General features: G+C 38.8%; 1 protein-coding gene, 1 long non-coding RNA gene and 1 other non-coding gene across 3 annotated transcripts in view; 2 read left to right on the top strand and 1 right to left on the bottom strand.

Moving 5' to 3' along the window:
- Nucleotides 1-19,933, top strand: part of WIF1 (WNT inhibitory factor 1) — an 86,643-nt gene that overhangs the window by 56,987 nt on the left and 9,723 nt on the right. Inside the window, exons 4-7 of the mRNA XM_060026309.1 lie at nt 6,300-6,440; nt 7,327-7,422; nt 14,795-14,890; nt 19,208-19,303. Coding sequence (XP_059882292.1) covers nt 6,300-6,440; nt 7,327-7,422; nt 14,795-14,890; nt 19,208-19,303 — 429 coding nt within the window. The remainder of the gene's footprint in view (nt 1-6,299; nt 6,441-7,326; nt 7,423-14,794; nt 14,891-19,207; nt 19,304-19,933) is intronic.
- Nucleotides 15,375-19,933, bottom strand: part of LOC132434607 (uncharacterized) — a 111,872-nt gene continuing 107,313 nt past the window's right edge. Inside the window, exon 3 of the long non-coding RNA XR_009521331.1 lies at nt 15,375-15,444. This is a non-coding gene — a long non-coding RNA (uncharacterized lncRNA). The remainder of the gene's footprint in view (nt 15,445-19,933) is intronic.
- Nucleotides 17,870-17,973, top strand: LOC132434700 (U6 spliceosomal RNA). Its single transcript, XR_009521413.1, has one exon. It is a non-coding gene; the product is annotated as a U6 spliceosomal RNA (small nuclear RNA).

Here is a 19,933-nt window from a genome sequence, read left to right as displayed (position 1 = left end):
GTGAAAAATGCCATTGGTAGTTTGATAGGGATTGCATGGAATCTGTAGATTGCTTTGGGTAGTAGAGTCATTTTCACAATGTTGATTCTTCCAATCCAGGAACACGGTATATCTTTCCATCTATTTGTATCATCTTTAATTTCTTTCATCAGTGTCTTATAATTTTCTGCATACAGGTCTTTTGTCTCCTTAGGTAGATTTATTCATAGATATTTCATTCTTTTGGTTGCAATGGTAAATGGGAGTGTTTTCTTAATTTCATTTTCAGATTTTTCATCATTAGTGTATAGGAATGCAAGAGATTTCTGCACATTAATTTTGTATCCTGCTATTTTACCAAATTCATTGATTAGCTCTAGTAGTTTTCAGGTAGCATCTTTAGGATTCTCTATGTATAGTATCATGTCATCTGCAAACAGTGACAGCTTTACTTCTTCTTTTCCAATTTGGATTCCTTTTATTTATTTTTCTTCTCTGATTGCTGTGGCTAAAACTTCCAAAACTATGATGAATAATAGTGGTGAGAGTGGGCAACCTTGTCTTGTGCCTGATCATAGTGGAAATGGTTTCTCTTTTTCACCATTGAGGACGATGTTGGGTGTGGTTTTGTCATATATGGTCTTTATTATGTTGAGGAAAGTTCCCCCATGCCTACTTTCTGGAGGGTTTTTATCATAAATCGGTGTTGAATTTTGTCAAAAGCTTTCTCTGCATCTGTAGAGATGATCATATGGTTTTTCTCTTTCAATTTGTTAATATGGTGTATCACATTGATTGATTTGCATATATTGAAGAATCCTTGCATTCCTGGGTTAAACCCCATTTGACCATGGTGTATGATCCTTTTAATGGGCTGTTGGATTCTGTTTGCTAGGATTTTGTTGAGGATTTTTGCATCTATATTCATCAGTGATATTGGTCTGTAGTTTTCTTTCTTTGTGACATCTTTGTCTGGTTTTGGTATCAGGGTGATGGTGGCCTCATAGAATGAGTTTGGGAGTATTCCTAACTCTGCTATATTTTGGAAGAGTTTGAGAAGGATAGGTGTTAGCTCTTCTCTAATGTTTGATGGAATTCGCCTGTAAAGCCATCTGGTCCTGGGCTTCTGTTTGTTGGAAGATTTTTAATCACAGTTTCAATTTCAGTGCTTGTGATTGGTCTGTTCATATTTTCTATTTCTTCCTGGTTCATTCTCAGAAGGTTGTGCATTTCTAAGAATTTGTCCATTTCTTCCAGGTTGTCCATTTTATTGGCATATAGTTGCTTGTAGTAATCTCTCATGATCCTTTGTATTTCTGCAGTGTCAGTTGTTACTTCTCCTTTTTCATTTCTAATTCTATTGAGTCTTCTCCCTTTTTTTCTTGATGAGTCTGGCTAATAGTTTAACAATTTTGTTTATCTTCTAAAAGAACCAGCTTTTAGTGTTATTGATCTTTGCTATCGTTTCCTTCATTCCTTTCTGATCTGATTTTTATGATTTCTTTCCTTCTGCTAACTTTGGGGTTTTTTTGTTCTACTTTCTCTAATTGCTTTAGGTGTAAGGTTAGGTTGTTTATTTGAGATGTTTCTTATTTCTTAAGGTAGGATTGTATTGCTATAAACTTTCCTCTTAGAACTGCTTTTGCTGCATCCCATAGGTTTTGGGTCATCGTGTTTTCATTGTCATTTGTTTCTAGGTATTTTTTGATTTCCTCTTTGATTTCTTCAGTGATCTCTTGGTTATTAAGTAGTGTATTGTTTAGCCTTCATGTGTGTGTATTTTTTACAGATTTTTTCCTGTAATTGATATCTAGTCTCATAGCGTTGTGGTCGGAAAAGATACTTGATATGATTTCAGTTTTCTTAAATTTACCAAGGCTTGATTTGTGAACCAAGATATTATCTATGCTGGAGAATGTTCCATGAGCACTTGAGAAGAATCTGTATTCTGTTGTTTTTGGATGGAATGTCCTATAAATATCAATTAAGTCCATCTTGTTTAATGTATCATTTAAAGCTTGTGTTTCCTTATTTATTTTCATTTTGGATGATCTGTCCATTGGTGAAAGTGGGGTGTTAAAGTCCCCTACTATGATTGTGTTACTGTCCATTTCCGCTTTTATGGCTGTTAGTATTTGCCTTATGTACTGAGGTGCTCCTATGTTGGCTGCATAAATATTTACAATTGTTATATCTTCTTCTGGATTGATCCCTTGATCATTATGTAGTGTCCTTCTTTGTTTCTTGTAATAGTCTTTGTTTTAAAGTCTATTTTCTCTGATATGAGAATTGCTACTCCGGCTTTCTTTTGATTTCCATTTGCATGGAATATCTTTTTCCATCCCCTCACTTTCAGTCTGTATGTGTCCCTAGGTCTGAAGTGGGTCTACTGTAGACAGCACATATATGGGTCTTGTTTTTGTATCCATTCAGCCAGTCTGTGTCTTTTGGTTGGAGGATTTAATCCATTTATATTTAAGGTAATTATCGATATGTATGTTCCTATTACCATTTTCTTAATTGTTTTGGGTTTGTTATTGTAGGTCTTTTCCTTCTCTTGTGTTTCCTGCCTAAAGAAGTTCCTTTAGCATTTGTTGTAAAGCTGGTTTGGTGGTGCTGAATTCTCTTAGCTTTTGCTTGTCTGTAAAGCTTTTAATTTCTCTGTCAAATCTGAATGAGATCCCTGCTGGGTAGGGTAATCTTGGTTGTAGGTTTTTCTCCTTCATCACTTTAAATATGTCCTGCCACTCCCTTCTGGCTTGCAGAGTTTCTGCTGAAAGATCAGCTGTTAAACTTATGAGGCTTCCCTTGTGTGTTATTTGTTGTTTTTCCCTTGCTGCTTTTAATATTTTTTCTTTGTATTTAATTTTTGATAGTTTGATTAATATGTGTCTTGGCGTGTTTCTCCTTGGATTTATCCTGTATGGGACTCTCTGTGCTTCCTGGACTTGATTAACTATTTCCTTTCCCATATTAGGGAAGTTTTTAACTATAAGGTCTTCAAATATTTTCTCAGTCCCTTTCTTTTTCTCTTCTTCTTCTGGGACTCCTATTATTCGAATGTTGGTGCATTTAATGTTGTCCCAGAGGTCTCTGAGACTGTCCTCAATTCTTTTCATTCTTTTTTCTTTATTCTGCTCTGCAGTAGTTATTTCCACTATTTTATCTTCCAGGTCACTTATCTGTTTTTCTGCCTCAGTTATTCTGCTATTGATCCCTTCTAGAGATTTTTTTTTTTTTTTTTTTTTTTTTTTTTTTTGCAGTACGTGGGCCTCTCATTGTTGTGGCCTCTCCCCTTGCAGGCTCTGGAAGCGCAGGCTCAACCGCCATGGCTCATGGACCCAGCCGCTTCGCGGCATGTGGGATCTTCCCGGACCAGGGCATGAAGCCGTGTACCTTGCATCAGCAGGCAGACTCTCAGCCATTGCGCCACCAGGGAAGCCCCTAGAGAATTTTTATTTCATTTATTGTGCTGTTTATCACTGTTTGTTTGCTCTTTAGTTCTTTTAAGTCCTTGTTAAATGTTTCTTGTATTTTCTCCATTCTATTTCCAAGATTTTGGTTCATCTTTACTATCATTATTCTGAATCCTTTTTGAGGTAGACTGCCTATTTCCTCTTCATTTGTTAGGTGTGGTGGGTTTTTGCCTTGCTCTTTCATCTGCTGTGTGTTTCTCTGTCTTCTCATTTTGATTAACTTACTGTGTTTGGGGTCTCCTTTTCGCCGGCTGCAGGTTCATAGTTCCCGTTGTTTTTGGTGTTTGTCCCCAGTGGCTAAGGTTGGTTCAGTGGGTTGTGTAGGCTTCCTGCTGGAGGGGACTAGTGCCTGTGTTCTGGTGGATGAGGTTGGATCTTGTCTTTCTGGTGGGCAGGTCCACGTCTGGTGGTGTGTTTTGGGGTGTCTGTGGCCTTATTATGATTTTATGCAGCCTCTCTGCTAATGGATGGGGTTGTGTTCCTGTCTTGCTAGTTGTTTGGCATAGGGTATCCAGCACTGTAGCTTGCTGGTCGTTGAGTGGAGCTGGGTCTTGGTGTTGAGATGGAGATCTCGCGGAGATTTTCGCCATTTGATATTACGTGGAGCTGGGAGATTTTCGCCGTTTGATATTACGTGGAGCTGGGAGGTCTCTTGTGGACCAGTGTTGAACTTGGCTCTCCCACCTCAAAGGCACAGCCCTCATGCCTGGCTGGAGCACCAAGAGCCTGTCATCCACACAGACAGAAGAATCTTCCAAATTATTTTCCTCTGGATATCAGTCGGTAAGGTAACTGCTGGTCATCACAATGCATATTCAGAAAAATCCACGTTTTACTCTTGTGCTCTTTTTCTTGTTTCTCCTAGCAATTAATATCGTGAACAGGATACCCATTCACAAATGCCAAGTTCACCATAAAAACAGATAATTCCGTACAGTTCTTCCCTACAAAACTGCCTCCAGTTAGTTCTCAAAGTGCCCGATTGTTCGGTGAAGATACAATCCAGGTGCAGAGCAGGGGAAACAAAAGAAAACTGGGAGAAAAAAGAAGAGGCAGATAGAAAAGTAGAGACCGATAGAGGAGAGGGCAGAAAAAAAGGGAAGACATTTGTTACAAACAAGGAAAGAAAAGGCCAGTAAGTGAGGAAGTCTATAAGCTCTACAACAAGAATTGGAGTCTTGCTTTTCGCAAATCTTCTGTATCCATGTAGCCTTTCAGATTCCCTTGGTCCCCAAGTAAAATTTCCAGATCCGGGATGCAGCCATAAGAAAGAATCCTATGTATATTTCACAAGTATCCCGCAATAACAGATCCAGCGCGGTTTTCCTTGTACAGTCCTTTGCTTCCTTTTGAAATGGAAATCCCTACTATGGATTTTTGTATTTTGTAAGTTTGCATTTTCATATATACAATTTCATTAAACCAAGGTTTTCAGTGGGGACAATTATACTTTGGGACTTCAGAAACAAGTTTGCTTTTTTTCTCTCTTTTTATTTCTGTTAAAATATCTGGGTTTTTTTCATCATTTAGTTATTTACAATGCTCAGATCTCAAGATTCAGGAGAACTGGAAACCCGTGTTATTTGGAGAAGAGCACAGTAATGAACACTGACAATGCCAAAGCCTTGAGAGTGGTTTCTGGTTGCCAAGCACGTTAAGAAGATTGTATGACCAACTGGTGTGCAGTGCATTATGGAAAAGAGCACACTAATTTCTAGCTCACTTCTTCTTGTACAACTAGGGGAAAGGTTTATGAAAACTCTGAAGGGAAAGGATTTTTCTTGGCATGGTACGATTTTCCCAAGCTTGGCAGTAACCATAACCTGCCATACAGAAACAAAATGAAACAGAATTTCATATGTATACCTCTTAGCAATATTTGTTCTATTCATGAGGAAGAACTGGAGTCTAGTGGATCAGCTAGATTAGTCTTCTCCAGTGGATATGTTAGGATAATCCAGTGGATTTCAGATATTTATGAAATCGGCCTCTCAGCCAATGACTTGAGCCAATTTCCACCCAATGATTTGTGAGTATTTCACAGCCGAAGTTGTGGACAACTCCTCGCTGTCTCTGTACAGCAACACTATTAGTTCCCGCTCTCTGCTTAGTCTACACCTACATACCCCAAGTGATCATCAGTTTCACTAAAAAGAAGTGTCTCCTCTTTAGGAACCTAAACCATTAGATATGTCTATTGTGAGATTACTTCATCACAGAAAACTCTCTTCTAGATCCCCAAGATATGGACACTTCTCAATATTAACAAATAGCCTGAGAAAATATTACATTTATTAACTCAGTCCAATGATTGGGGTCTAGTCTGAGTTGTAGAATATTTCCAAAGAAGATATTTTGTCACTCTCAAGCATACATAGTAAAAGTAAACCAGTGGGGTGTTGCTTATAAGGCTTTATTTAATAGATTCTGCAGTGCTGACTTTTAGCTCTTTTTGAATTATATGGAGGCTGGTGAAGGTGTTCACAAAGTTTCTTCTCCTAATTAATCTATGCTACCTATTTGCACCTTTACTTCTTAGAGAACATTTTACCATCTTTTTTTTTCAAGATGGTACAGGTTCAGACTATGAACAAAATATCCCCAGTTTCATATTAGTAGGGTACAAATTAACGAGGGTCATTAATTCTCCACTCAGCATGATGTACACGTTCTGTGGAGAATGCCCAGATAATCAAAATACAGTCCGTACTCTAGTGGAGATACAAGCACGTCTGATAACAAAATGTGAACATTTTTGCTTTGTTCTTTGTCTCTCTTACCAAGATTTCCGTAGAAATGGGATCAACTAGATAAACTGTTTCTCCGTACCTTCTTTTTCTTTAGTTGTTCAAGTTGGTTTTCCATGTCTCGGCAAACAAGATGGAGTGGCAGCGTTTGAAGTGAATGTGATTGTAATGAATTCTGAAGGCAACACCATCCTGCAGACACCTCAAAACGCCATCTTCTTTAAAACATGTCAACAAGGTAATCAGTGATGGTGATTCCAGAGAAGGCTCATAAGGCTTCCAGGTGTGATTTGGGCCAAGAATTGTAGCTAGCTAGCTAGATAATTATTTTGTATAATTAAAACCACACCAGTGGGAGGAGGGGTAAACGCAGGGTCCGCTAATAGTACTAAGACAGACTTTCTCTGCTTTGACCGCACTCACAAGTTTAGGAACTCCAGTACCCTTCAAAACGCCCTGTCTTCCACCTCTCTTCTTTCCCTCCTCCAACACAATCTTTGGGAGTCCCCACCTTCATAGCAAGGGTTCCAGTCATCACCAGCAACTACTACAAACCGTACGCCCTGCCGGAAGCTTGGTGCTTTTGACTTCCAAAGGTCACGCCAGTGATCTCTGCCAGGCAAAGGCACCTCTCCATCAAAGCCCGGATTCCCAGTTAAGCATGAAGGCTTTCCCATGCTGTCTCCTTTCCCATCCTGATACAAGCTCTTCCAACACAGAATTTAAGCTCCGGAGGCTTTCAGTGCCCTAAAGATGTACCAAAAGGTCATTCCCCCCCTCTGAAAATGAATATTGAGGGCAATATCCATCATTCTGTTTCAGTGTGAATTTAAGGAAATGCAGTAGATTCATGGGTGGGAGGAAGGCAGAACATAAGCTCGCTTTGCCTTCTTCCACGAGCTCCCTACTGTTGGAAGTAGGATTGAGAGGCAGTATCTTACTTTCATGAAGACTTAGTGAAGTACAGGCAGTGTAGAGAGAATGAAGTGGAAGTACTGGTATTCAGTAAATTATGATAATTGGTGTGCTGGGGAAAAAGTGACCGTTAGCCTCTTCATGCCCCTGTAATTCACTCAACATGATCTGAAAGGTGTCTATATAAACCTTGTTTCTCTTTGGTGAAGCTGAGTGCCCAGGAGGGTGCCGAAATGGAGGCTTTTGTAATGAAAGACGGGTCTGCCAGTGTCCTGACGGATTCTATGGACCTCACTGTGAGAAAGGTAAGAACAGAGACAGCCAGCTTCCCTGCTTGCTTCCTAATGAAATGGGTGTTACACAGGAGCCCCACATGTATTTTTAACACATCGCCTGAAATTATTTTTCTGGTCACATTATAAGGATTTGTGCAGTCTTAAAAAGTCACAGCAAAGCTATTGGAAAGTATTCTTCTAGGAGTGGTTTTCTGTTAAATCCAATATGTGGTGACAGGAGCAGAAAACTGGCACAATGTCTACATTCTTTGTGGCCACTTTCACTCTCTTCCACCCCCCTCCGCAATTCACTATTATATATACTATGCTTTAGCATAATCTTATGAAAGTTTTGAGTTTTTTTTCCCTCCACTAAAATTGGTTTTAAAAAGCTAGTATTATGAGTGATTTGAAAGTATCTACTCCAATTAAAAGTAGCTTGTTTCACAATTAAGTCTACACCTGAGTTATGAAGGTGCTCTAGGCAAAAAAAAAAAAAAAAAAAGGATGAAAATCATTTGTGTAGTAAATATATATATATTGGTGAAATTCCTACTAAGAAAGCTATATGAAAAAAGAGATGAACATGAAAATGTTTATTAACCACAAATGTGTCTAAACCACAAGCTCACATATACTGAGCTTATTTGACCAGAGTAAGCAAAATATTTTTCATCTTCAAAGAATAGATTTTTTTCTTGTCTGCATTGATTTTTTTCTTTATTTTCTTAATTGAAATATAGTTGGTTTACAGCATTGTTAGTTTCAGGTGTACAACAAAGTCATTCAGTTATATATATTGTTTTCAGATTCTTTTCCCATATAGGTTATTACAAAATATTGAGTATAGTTCTCTGTGCTATACAGTAGGTCCTTGGTTATCTAGTAGTGTGTGTATCTGTTAATCCCAACCTCCTAATTTATCCCTCCCCCACCTTCCCTTTCTCCTTTGGTAACCATAAGTTTGCTTTCTATGCCTATGGGTCTTTTTCTGTTTTGTATATAAGTTCATTTGTATCTTTTTTTTTTTAGATTCCAAATATAAGTGGTATCATATGATATTTGTCTGTCTAGCTCACTTCATTTAGTATGATTATCCCTAGGTCCATCCATGTTGCTGCAAATGGCATTATTTTATTCTTTTTATGGCTAATATTCCATTGTGTGTGTGTGTGTGTGTGTGTGTGTGTGTGTGTGTGTATCTGTCTCACATCTTCTTTATCCATTCATCTGTCGATGCACATTTAAGTTACTTCCATGTCTTGGCTATTGTAAATAGTGCTGCAATGAACATTGGGTGCAATTTACATTCCCACCAACAGTGTAGGAGGGTTCCTTTTTCTCCACACCCTCTCCAGCATTTATTATTTGTAGAATTTTTGATGATGGCCATTCTGACCAGTGTGAGGTGGTACCTCATTGTAGTTCTGATTTGCATTTCTCTAATAATTAGTGATGTTGAGTAGCTTTTCATGTGCCTCTTGGCCATCTGTATGTCTTCTTTGGAGAAATGTCTATTTAGGTCTTCTGCCCATTTTTTGATTGGGTTGTTTTTTTTTGGTTATTGAGCTGCTTGTATATTTTGGAGATTAATCCTTTGTCAATTGCTTTGTTTGAAAATATTTTCTCCCATTCTGAGGGTTGTCTTTTCTTCTTGTTTATGGGTTCCTTTGCTGTGCAAAAGCTTTTAAGTTTAATTAGGTCCCATTTGTTTATTTTTTAATTTCCATTACTCTAGGGGATGGATATAAAAAGATATTGCTGCAATTTATCTCAAAGAGTGTTCTGCCTATGTCTTCCTCTACGAGTATTATAGTATCTGGTCTTACATTTAGGTCTTTATAACATTTTGAGCGTTTTTGGTGTATGGTGTTAGAGAATGTTCTAATTTCATTCTTTTACATGTAGCTGTTTTCCCAGCACCACTTATTGAAGAGACAGTCTTTTCTCCATTGTATAGTATTTCCTCCCTTGTCAGAGATGAATTGACCATAGGTACATGGATTTATTTCTGGGCTTTCCATCCTGTTCCATTGATCTATGTGTCTGTTTTTGTGCCAGTACCGTACTGTTTTGATTACTGTAGGTTTGTAGTATAGTCTGAAGTCAGGGAACCTGATTCCTCCAGCTCCATTTTTCTTTCTCAAGATTGCTTTGGCTATTCGGGATCTTTTGTGTTTCCATACATATTTTAAAATTTTTGCTCTAGTTCTGTGAAAAATGCCATTCGTGATTTGATAGGGATGACACTGAATTTGTAGATTGCCTTGGGTAGTATGGTCATTTTAACAATATTGATTCTTCCAACCCAAGAACACAGTACATCTTTCCATCTGTTTGGGTCATCTTCAGTTTCTTTCATCAGCATCTTATAGTTTTCAGAGTACAGGTCTTCTGCCTCCTTAGGTAGGTTAATTACTAGGTATTTCATTCCTTTTGATGCAATGGTAAGTAGGATTGTTTCCTTAATTTCCTTAATTTCTCTTTCTGATCTTTCGTTGTTAGTGTATAGAAATGCAACGGATTTCTGTGTATTAATTTTGTATCCTGTAAATTTACTGAATTCATTGATGAGGTGAGTAGTTTTCTGGTAGCGTCTTGAGGATTTTCTATATATAGCATCATGTCATCTGCAAACAGTGACAGTTTTACTACTTCTTTTCCAATTTGGATCCCTTTTATTTCTTTTTCTTCTCTGATTGCTGTGGTTAGGACTTCCAAAACTATGTTGAATAAAAGTGGCAAGAATACACATCCTTGTCTTCTTCCTGATCTTAGAGGAAATGCTTTCAGCTTTGCACTGTTGAGTATGATGTTAGTTGTGCATTTGTCATATATTATGTTGAGGTATGTTCTTTCTATGCCCACTTTCTGGAGAGTTTTTATAATAAATGGATGTTGAATTTTATCAAAAGCTTTTTCTGCATCTACTGAGATGATCATGTGATTGTTATTCTTCAATTTGTTAATGTGGTGTATCACACAGATTGATTTGCAGATATTGAAAAATCCTTGCATGACTGGGATAAATCCCACTTGATCACTGGGTATGATCCTTTTAATGTATTGTTGGATTCAGTTTGCTTGTATTTTGTTGCGGATTTTAGCGTCTATGTTCATCAGTGATATTGGCCTCTAATTTTTTTTGTGTGTGTGGTATCCTTGTCTGGTTTTGGTATCAGGGTGATGGTGGGTACATAGAATGAGTTTTGGAGTGATCCTTCCTCTGTAATTTTTTGGAATAGCTTCAGAAGGATAGGTGTTAACTCTTCTCTAAATGTTTGTTAGAATTCACCTGTGAAGCCGTCTGGTCCTGGACTTTTGTTTGTTTGGAGCTTTTGCATCACAGATCAATTTCAGTACTGGTAATTGGTCTGTTCATATTTTCTGTTTCTTCTTGGTTCAATCTTGGGAGATTGTACCTTTCTAAGAATTTGTCCATGTCTTCTAGGTTGTCCGTTTTATTGGCATATAGTTGCTTAGTCTCTTATGGTCTTTTGTATTTGCGGTGTCAGTTGTAACTTCTCCTTTTTCATTTCTAATTTTATTGATTTGGGCCCTCTCCCTTTTTTTCTTGATGAGTCTGGCTAAAGGCTTATCAATTATATTCATCTTTTCAAAGAACCAGCTTTTAGTTTTATTGATTTTTTTATTGTTTTCTTTGTCTCTATTTTATTATTTCTGCTCTGATCTTTATGATTTCTTTCCTTCTACTAACTTTGGGTTTTGTTTGTTCTTCTTTCTCTAGTTGCCTTAGGTGTAATGTTAGGTTGTTCATTTGAGATTTTTCTTGTTTCCTGAGGTAAGCTTGTATCATTATAAACTTCACTCTTAGAGCTGCTTTTGCTGCATCCCATAGCATTTGGATCATCGTGTTTCCATTTTCATTTGTCTCTAGGTATTTTTTGATTTCCTCTTTGATTTTTTCAGGGATCTATTGGTTATTTAATAGCATGTGTTTTTTGCAGTTTTCTTCTTTTAGTTGATTTCTAATCTCATGCATTGTGGTCAGAAAAGATGCTTGATATGATTTCAATTTTCTTATATTTTCTGAGGCTTGATTTGTGACCCAGTATGTGATCTATCCTGGAGAATGTTCATGTGTACTTGAAAAGAATGTGTATTCTGAGGCTTTCAGATGGAATGCTTTATAAATATCAATTAAGTCCTTCTGGTCTAATGTGTCATTTGAGACCTGTGTTTCCTTATTGATTTTCTGTCTGGATGATCTGTCCATTGATGTAAGTGGGGTGTTAAAATCCCCCACTATTACTGTGTTACTATCAATTTCTCCATTTATGTCTGTTAACGTTTGCCTTATTATTGAGGTGCTATTATGTTGGGTGCATATATATTTACAATTGTTATTATCTTCTTCTTGGATTGATCCCTTGCTCATTATATAGTGTCCTTCTTTATCTCTTGCAACAGTCTTTATTTTAAAGTCTATTTTGTCTAATATGAGTATTGCTACTCCAGCTTTCTTTTGATTTCCATTTGCTTGCAATACCTTTTTCCATCTCCTCACTTTCAGTCTGTATGTGTTTCTAGATCTGAAGTGGGTCTTTTATAGACAGCATATACACAGGTCTTGTTTTTGTATCCATTTAGCCAGTCTGTGTCTTTTGGTTGGAGCATTTAATCTATTTACACTTAAGGTAATTATCAATATGTATGTTCCTATTGCCATTTTGTTAACTGTTTTGGATTTGTTTTTGTAGGTCTTTTTTCTTCCTTTCCTCTTTTTTTCTCTTCTCTTGTGATTTGATGACTATCTTCAGTGTTGTGTTTGGATTCCTTTTTCTTTTTTGTGTGTATATATATTATAGATTTTTGGTTTGCAGTTACCATGAGGTTTTACCATGATATATCAGTCTATACATACACACAGTTGTTTTAAGTTACTGATCTCTTAATTTCAAATGCATTTCTAATATCCTGCATTTGTACTCTCCTGTTCTCACGATTGCTGGTTTTGATATTGTATTTGTGTGCAGATGATTTCCTACCTTTACTGTATGTTTGCCTTTACTGTTATCTTTCCCATTTCATAATTTTCTTATTTCTAGTTGTGGCCTTTTCTTTTCCACCTAGAGAAGTTCCTTTAGCATTTGTTGTAAAGCTAATTTGGTGCTGCTGAATCCTTTTAGGTTTTGCTTGTCTGTAAAGCTTTTAATTTCTCCATCAAATCTGAATGAGAGCCTTGCTAGGTAGAGTATTCTTGGTTGTAGGTTTTTCCCTTTCATCACTTAAATATACCATGCTACTTTCTTCTGGCCTGCAGAATTTCTGCTGAAAAATCAGTTGATAACCTTATGGGGATTCGCTTCTTTGTTATTTATCACTTTTCCCTTGTTGCTTTTAATATTTTATCTTTATCTTTAATTTTTGTCAATTTGATTAGTAGATGTCTTGGTGTGTTCCTCCTTGGTTTAATCCTGTATGGATCTCTCTGCACTTTCTGGAGTTGGGTGACTGCTTCCTTTCCCATGTTGGGGAATTTTTCAGCTATTATCTCTTCAAATATTTTCTCAGGCTTTTTCTCTCTCTTTTCTCCTTCTGGGACCCATATAATGCAAATACTGGTGCATTTGGTATTGTCCCAGAGGTCTCTTAAACTGTCCTCATTTCTTTTCATTCTTTTTTCCTTATTCTGTTCCACAGCAGTGATTTCCACCACTCTGTCTTCCAGCTTACTTGTACATTCTTCTGCCTCATTCATTCTGCTGTTGATTCTTTCTAGTGTATTTTTTCATTTCAATTATTGTATTCTTCAACTGTGTGGTTGTCTTTTGTATTTTTGAACTCTTTGTTAAAAACTCTTGTAACTTCTTGCTCTGTGCATCCATTGTTTTCCTGAGTTCTTGGATCATCTTTACGATCATTACTCTGAACTCTTTCTTGGGTAGATTGCCTATCTCCACTTAGTTGGTCTTCTGGGGTTATATCTTGTTCTTTTGTCTGGAATGTATTCTTCTGCCATCTCATTTTGTCTAAATTTCTATTTGAATTTTTATGTATGTGGTAGGTTAGTTATGTTTCTTGACCTTGGAGAAATGGCCCTCTGTAGGGGATGTCCTGTGTGTCCCAGAAGTACACTCCCCTCTCATTGCCCAGGGGCCAGCGACCAGCTGGTAGATTCTGACCTGTGTTTGTGGACTCAGTTCTGCAGCCTGCTGGATCATAGTATTCTTGCTTCTGGTGTCTGCCCCCTGGTGGGTGAGGCTGGTCTAGAGGCTTGTGTAGGCGTCCTGGTGGGAAGCTCACTGGTGAGTGCAGCTGGGTCTTGGCCCTCTGTTGGGGAGGGCCATGTTAAGGGGTATGTCTAGAGGTGGCTGTGGGCTCAGGAAGTCTTTAGGCAGCCTGTCTGCTGATGGGTGGGGCTGTGTTCCTACCCTGTTTGTTGTTTGGCCTGAGGTGTCCCAGCACTAGAGCCTACAGGCCATTGGGTGGGGCCAGGTCTTGGTGGCAAAGTGTCGGCCTCCAGGAGAGCTCATACCAATGAATTCTCTCCCTCCGATACCTCTGCCACCAGTGTCCTTGTCCCCAGAGTGAGCCACAGCTGCCCCCCACCCCTGGAGACCCTTCAAAACTAGATGAGTCTGGCCCAGGCTCCTATGAAGTCATTACTTTTGCCCTGGGTCCCAGTTACACAAGACCTGGTGTGCACCCTCCAAAAGTGGAGTGTCTGTTTCCCCCAGTCCTGTGGAGCTCCTGCATTCAAGCCCCACTGGCCTTCAAAACCAACTGCTCTGGGGGTTCCTCTTCCCAATGTCAGACCTCCAGGCTGGGGAGCCTGATGTGGGACTCAGAACTCTCACTCCTGTGGGAGAACTTCTGCAATATAACTATTCTTGTTTATGGGTCACACACCTGAGGGCTATGGGATTTGATTATATCACGAGTGTGCTCTTACTACTGTCTCGTTGTGGTTTCTTCTTTATGTCTCTGGATGTAGAATATCTTTTTTGGTAGGTTCCAGTCTTTTTATCGATGATTGTTTAGCACTTAGTTGTGATTTTGGTGTGCTCGTGAGAGAAGGTGAGGTCAAGGTCCTACTCCGCCATCTTGTCCTGACCTTCATCTGCACTGATTTTGAAATTGGAAGATTGAGGAAATAAGGCAAGAAAAAATATTTACAGTCTTAAGAAGACCACATCTTAGTTAACATAATGATTCTGGGCAAATTTTAATTCTCTTCTATGAAATTGGTTGAAAAATAGCCTTATTTACTGCATAAAAATAATTTTTAATATAGCAAACTTGTATCTCTAAAGAGTGACTACTTTAATGTCAACTACAAAGCTTGAAAATACAGACCTGTTGTATTACTGACATTTCCAAAATGGTCCTGCTCGCAAAACCCTATTTGGTCTTAATCAGAATTCTCTCTCCCCATTAGCCCTTTGTACACCACGATGCATGAACGGCGGGCTTTGTGTTACTCCCGGTTTCTGCATCTGTCCACCTGGATTCTATGGAGTCAATTGTGATAAAGGTAACTTTCTAAGAACAAGGTTCTTTTTACTTTTTAAATGTCTGATTAAAAGACGTATATTTACTATATCATCACTCTTCATAACAGCTCTGTAAATAGGATGTATCACTTCACCAGCTGCTATAACTTTTTTGTTGTTGTTTTCTTAATGTAAATTTATTTATTGCTGCATTGTGTCTTCATTGCTGTGCACAGGCTTTCTCTACTTGTGGCGAGCGGGGGCTCTCTTCGTTGCTGTGTGCAGGCTTCTCATTGTAGTGGCTTGTCTTGTTGCGGAGCGTGGGCTCTAGGCGCGCGCGGGCTAGTAGTTGTGCTGCGCCGGCTCAGTTGGCTGCTATAACTTTAACCCCAAATTTTATTGTAGCTTAACACAGTACAAGTTTACATTTGCTCACAGAATGCTCCAGGGCAGGAATACTTGGTCAGTGGGCAGGACAGTTCTTCTCCATGCAGTGATTTAGGGTCCCAGGTGCCTTCCATCAGTGGTTCTGCCTAGAGCTTTGGAGCTCTCCAGATCCAGCCAATAAGCAGAGAAAGAAAGACTGGAGTAGGTACTGCTTAAAAAACAAACAAAAAACAAAACAAAACAAAAGCTCAGAAGTGACCTACAAAACTTCAACACCTATGGATAGGAATTAGCTCCATGATCCTACCTGGATGCAGGCAGGAGAAATGTCATCCCGGGTTGGACAACCATCTCCCAATGACAACTTCATGGGAGGGGAGCATGGATTTTTGCGAACAATTAACTTCTCCTTCCCCATTGGGGTTTTGGTATGTCCCAAATTAGTTTTATGGGTGAGCTTCAAAGACTGAAATCAAACAGTCTTTTCCGAATTGCCTGACCTAGAAGTTCACTGATCCCGAATTTAACTCTGTGCTCACATATCACATCCCTGGGAGATCAGGATCCTCCTTCCTATGATGCTGCATCATAGCCGGATTTTACTCTCCAAAAGTAGATTCAAATGTGGCTCTAAAATAGTACCGAATGATTCATACTCTTTACAGGACACCTACCTATTTTGCCCAGTTCACATCTTTTATGGAAAGAAATTAAATTATATCCTTAAAGTGTATGTATTTAATGAAATTATCCTTGTGTCCAAAATGCTAATTGCATGAGTAGGGCACTGTTTCTTTTAAATAACTACTTGCCTCAAAATAAAATGATGTGTTATTTTAGAGAAGTGTCTCTTTAGTGATAATGCAGATAGCACCAGTTAAGATTGAGCAGCTTTTAAAAAAAGAAGGAAAAGCTAAAGGAAAGAGCCCTTAATATGAGTCAGAATAGTCATTTATGGTTGTCTGTTATTTTATGATATACAAAGTACCTTCATACAATTACCTGACTTTACTCTCAACGATCTTTTGAGATATGTAAAGCACCCTCCATCTCAATCTCAGCTAAGCAAATGGGGTTTATAGAGCTTGAGAAGCTTGGCCGAAATTCACACCCTCCACTGTACCATGTTGCCACTCAGGCTACCTGTTTCACATCTTAGTTCCTCTACCAGTGACCGCTTCTGGGCAGAAAACCTCATCTCTGTGGGCGAATGCTTTTCCCAACTCTAAACTGGAAATTAAGCCATTGACCCCTGGTCCCCCCACCTCTATGCTAAATGAGATCACGTGTGAGAGCATCTCTACCTTTTAGTCGTAAGTGATCTTCTAAAACTATAGCATTGGAGTGAAAATAATTTTAAAATTTTATGTTCATAAAGATTAAGCACTAATGACACTCATAATAACAGCCAGTGAATAAAACTCTTTCTTGTGAAGCTTCTTTGCCTTTGTCTGAATGTAGCCTTCAGCATCTCTGCTACTTCAAACCTGGGCAGAAGTTCATTCTTGAAGCAGAATTAAACTCATATTATCTCAAAACTATTAGGAAATAGAGCAAAGCCTTCAGAGATTTGGATGAAGAATGAATGTATTATCAGGTTTAGAAAGACCGTTTGTGAGTAGATGAGGCTGTTATTGGTGTATTTGCACAGTGGACTGTCAATTGTAATGTTTTTCTTACGCTAGGGTGTCACAAATGCTGCATGGTCCCTGTTGAAGGGAAAGATCTATGTGTATTCCGGTTTCTTCTACATTTGTAATACTTTACCTTTCAGATGAAAGATTTTCTTACTTGTTAGACTCCAGTAACTTTTTTTTATTCTTTTGGAAAGTCTGTTGAAATTCCACTTGGTTTCCCCAGAGATCTGGGAACATTAAAAACTAATGTTTTTTACTCCCTCAACAAAAAGATGCATTTATTAACCAGGAGGGAGTGTAGAGCTTCTGAAAAATGGTTTAATTACTGGAACGGAGCTAGACCTTAGCCCTACATATTTGAAGAAACACTAAAGATTAACTTTTATTGGCTCTTGGGACATCTGTTGCAAACTTTAACAGTTGAGTAGTCAAACACTGGCCTAGCAAACCCTCAGCCCCAGTGAAAGTTACTTGGTGTCTCTGGCTCATTTTCTGAGTCAAGAATCATGGCATGGGCTTCCCTGGTGGCGCAGTGGTTGAGAGTCCACCTGCTGATGCAGGGGACATGGGTTCATGCCCCGGTCCAGGAAGATCCCACATGCCGCGGAGCGGCTGGGCCCGTGAGCCATGGCCATTGAGCCTGCGCGTCCGGAGCCTGTGCTCCGCAAGGGGAGAGTCCACACCACAACAGTGAGAAGCCCACATACCGCCAAAAAAAAAAAAAAAAAAAAAGAATCATGGCACAACAGAAATGTAGAGAAGCTTGGTCCAGGTGGTAAAGTATTATGCAAATACTAAGGGTGTGGCCAAATTCAGTAATCAGCTTTGTCATATTCTGTAACTTTTGATTATACTCCCAGGTTCATTGCATTCTACACATTAGTACGGGACAGTGCCCAGAGGGCTCCAGCCAAGTGGACACAGGTCCTGATGTTTTCTCATCTCTTCTCATTATCCCCAGGAGAAACAGGACACGCTCACAAAAACAACTGTCTTGTGCTCGCTTCAGCAGCACATATACTAAGATTGGAATGATACAGAGGTTAGCATGGCCCCTGCATAAGGATGACATGCATATTCGTGAAACATTCCACAATTAAAAAAAAACAACTGTCCAGCCCTAACAATACTAGCAGCAAGTAGCAAAGAGGAAGTCCAAGAGCTGATTCTCCTAAATCCTAAATTCTGTACCCCAAAGCTTTTGCTGCCCTCTACATCAGGAGGCTTGATTTTGCCAAAGCAAGTACAGCATGGCCTTAAGCTGAGAGGTACTTCTGATTTTTAACAAAAAGCTTTATCATTTAAGAAGCATGATATTCATAGAATATTCCAGCTGGACTTCTTTTCCACAAAGAAAGCATACACTTAGAACTTTTGGATTTCCTTTCTGATTTTCTTACTGAAAGCTTATTCCAGCTTTCGTTCATCTATAGCCAACTCTGGCCTGTTTTATATAGGACAAGAACAAATAGGCCATAAAACTGGAATAGCTGAGAATCGAGTTCTTATTTTCATCTCCTTTACAGAATGAGCCAACTTGTCTATTTTTAGATATTTGCTCTCCCCCGTCCCCATTTCTGTCCTCCCTCTATTTTAGGTGCCAGTGAGCAGTGACATTTCAGAAGCTGACTCTAAGAGAGAGGGTTTAGTATGAATCACAAACGGTATGATTATTACCTGGAAAATATAGTTAATTGGACTCCCACAATAATATACCCACATTCTTCATCCCTCCAGCTCATACTGCCACCACTTCCCTGCCTGTGGGACCCGCAAGGGGCAACCGTCTGTCTTTTCCTAAATATAATTACTCCTTCCTGCAAATGTCAAAAAAGTCTATTTTTAAAAAATTCCTGTTATATAAGATGCATCTCTGTTCCTCTTATTCAGAAAAGAAGTTGCTTTCTCCTTTGTCTGATCCCAGTACTTATGACTTCTCTCCCTTTTGTCTATTCCAAAGAAAGTTTTCTCCTTTTACTCTTCCCTCATCTTAAAAAATATTTTCTTGGGTTCATAGAGTTCTTCTCCTTTAAGAGCATAGATATTTACAAGAAAATAAAAAAGTTTTTTTTTTTTTTTTTTTACACATGATGCCTTTTTTCACTAAGAAGTAAACCCCTAGAGGTAGGCCCTATGTAATGTGTGTGTTGCTGGAATCTGCAAATGGTCAAGCAATTGCTTACAAGTCCTGTATGTGTAAAGTGGCTTGTTTTGTTAAATAAGTAAATGGGCAAGTAGCAGATGCCTAAGAAGAATCACTTAGCCTTAATGAAATGTTGCTGTTGTTAGATTTAAGCTACTATCTAATGCAATACCCTGTTTTCATCCTAACAGCAAACTGCTCAGCCACCTGCTTTAACGGAGGGACCTGTTTCTACCCTGGAAAGTGTATTTGCCCTCCAGGACTTGAGGGGGAACAGTGTGAAATAAGTGAGTATTGACCTGCATTGTCTTTTTTCGGGGGGGAAACTTAGAAGCTCCATCTAACCCCTTCGTTTTATTGATGAGGAATCTGAAGCCCAGAGACAATGAATACCTTGTCTAAGGACTCAGGCCAGTGGTTTCTTTTTACTAGATTGAGCCGCCATCTGTTTTGGCTAAAGGTGGGCAAAGAGTGACATAGCTCAGCACAGGTGACTCAGAGCCAATGCTCTCTGACTCAGTTATCTGGGTTCGAGTTACTCACCATGTTGCGTTGTCTCTTGCTAGTGATTTTTATCCCCTTATCATTGTGCAGAGCCCATAGTTTCAGCCTGGAAATGTAGATCAGAGCTTTAGGACAGCTGGAATTTGTTCACCTACCTGCAGGCATATAGAGTTTCTCCTCTGGCACTCACTGCCACATTTCCTAACCAGACGGAGCCTCGTGACTTATCTCAGAGAAAAGGATAGACTCACTCAAGAAAAAAGATGGGGAAAAAAGGTGCAGAGCAATAAAAACAAACAGACAAAAACCTAATAGCACACGCAACAACATGAATGAATTGCACAGATGTTATGCTAAGTAAAAGCTAGACACAAGAAAGTGCATGCTGCCATTTTTATGAAGTTCAAGAACAG

This window comes from Delphinus delphis, chromosome 11 (genome assembly GCF_949987515.2).
Source record: "Delphinus delphis chromosome 11, mDelDel1.2, whole genome shotgun sequence".
Classification (NCBI taxonomy): domain Eukaryota; kingdom Metazoa; phylum Chordata; class Mammalia; order Artiodactyla; family Delphinidae; genus Delphinus; species Delphinus delphis.
This window is presented reverse-complemented; position numbering and strand designations above follow the sequence as displayed.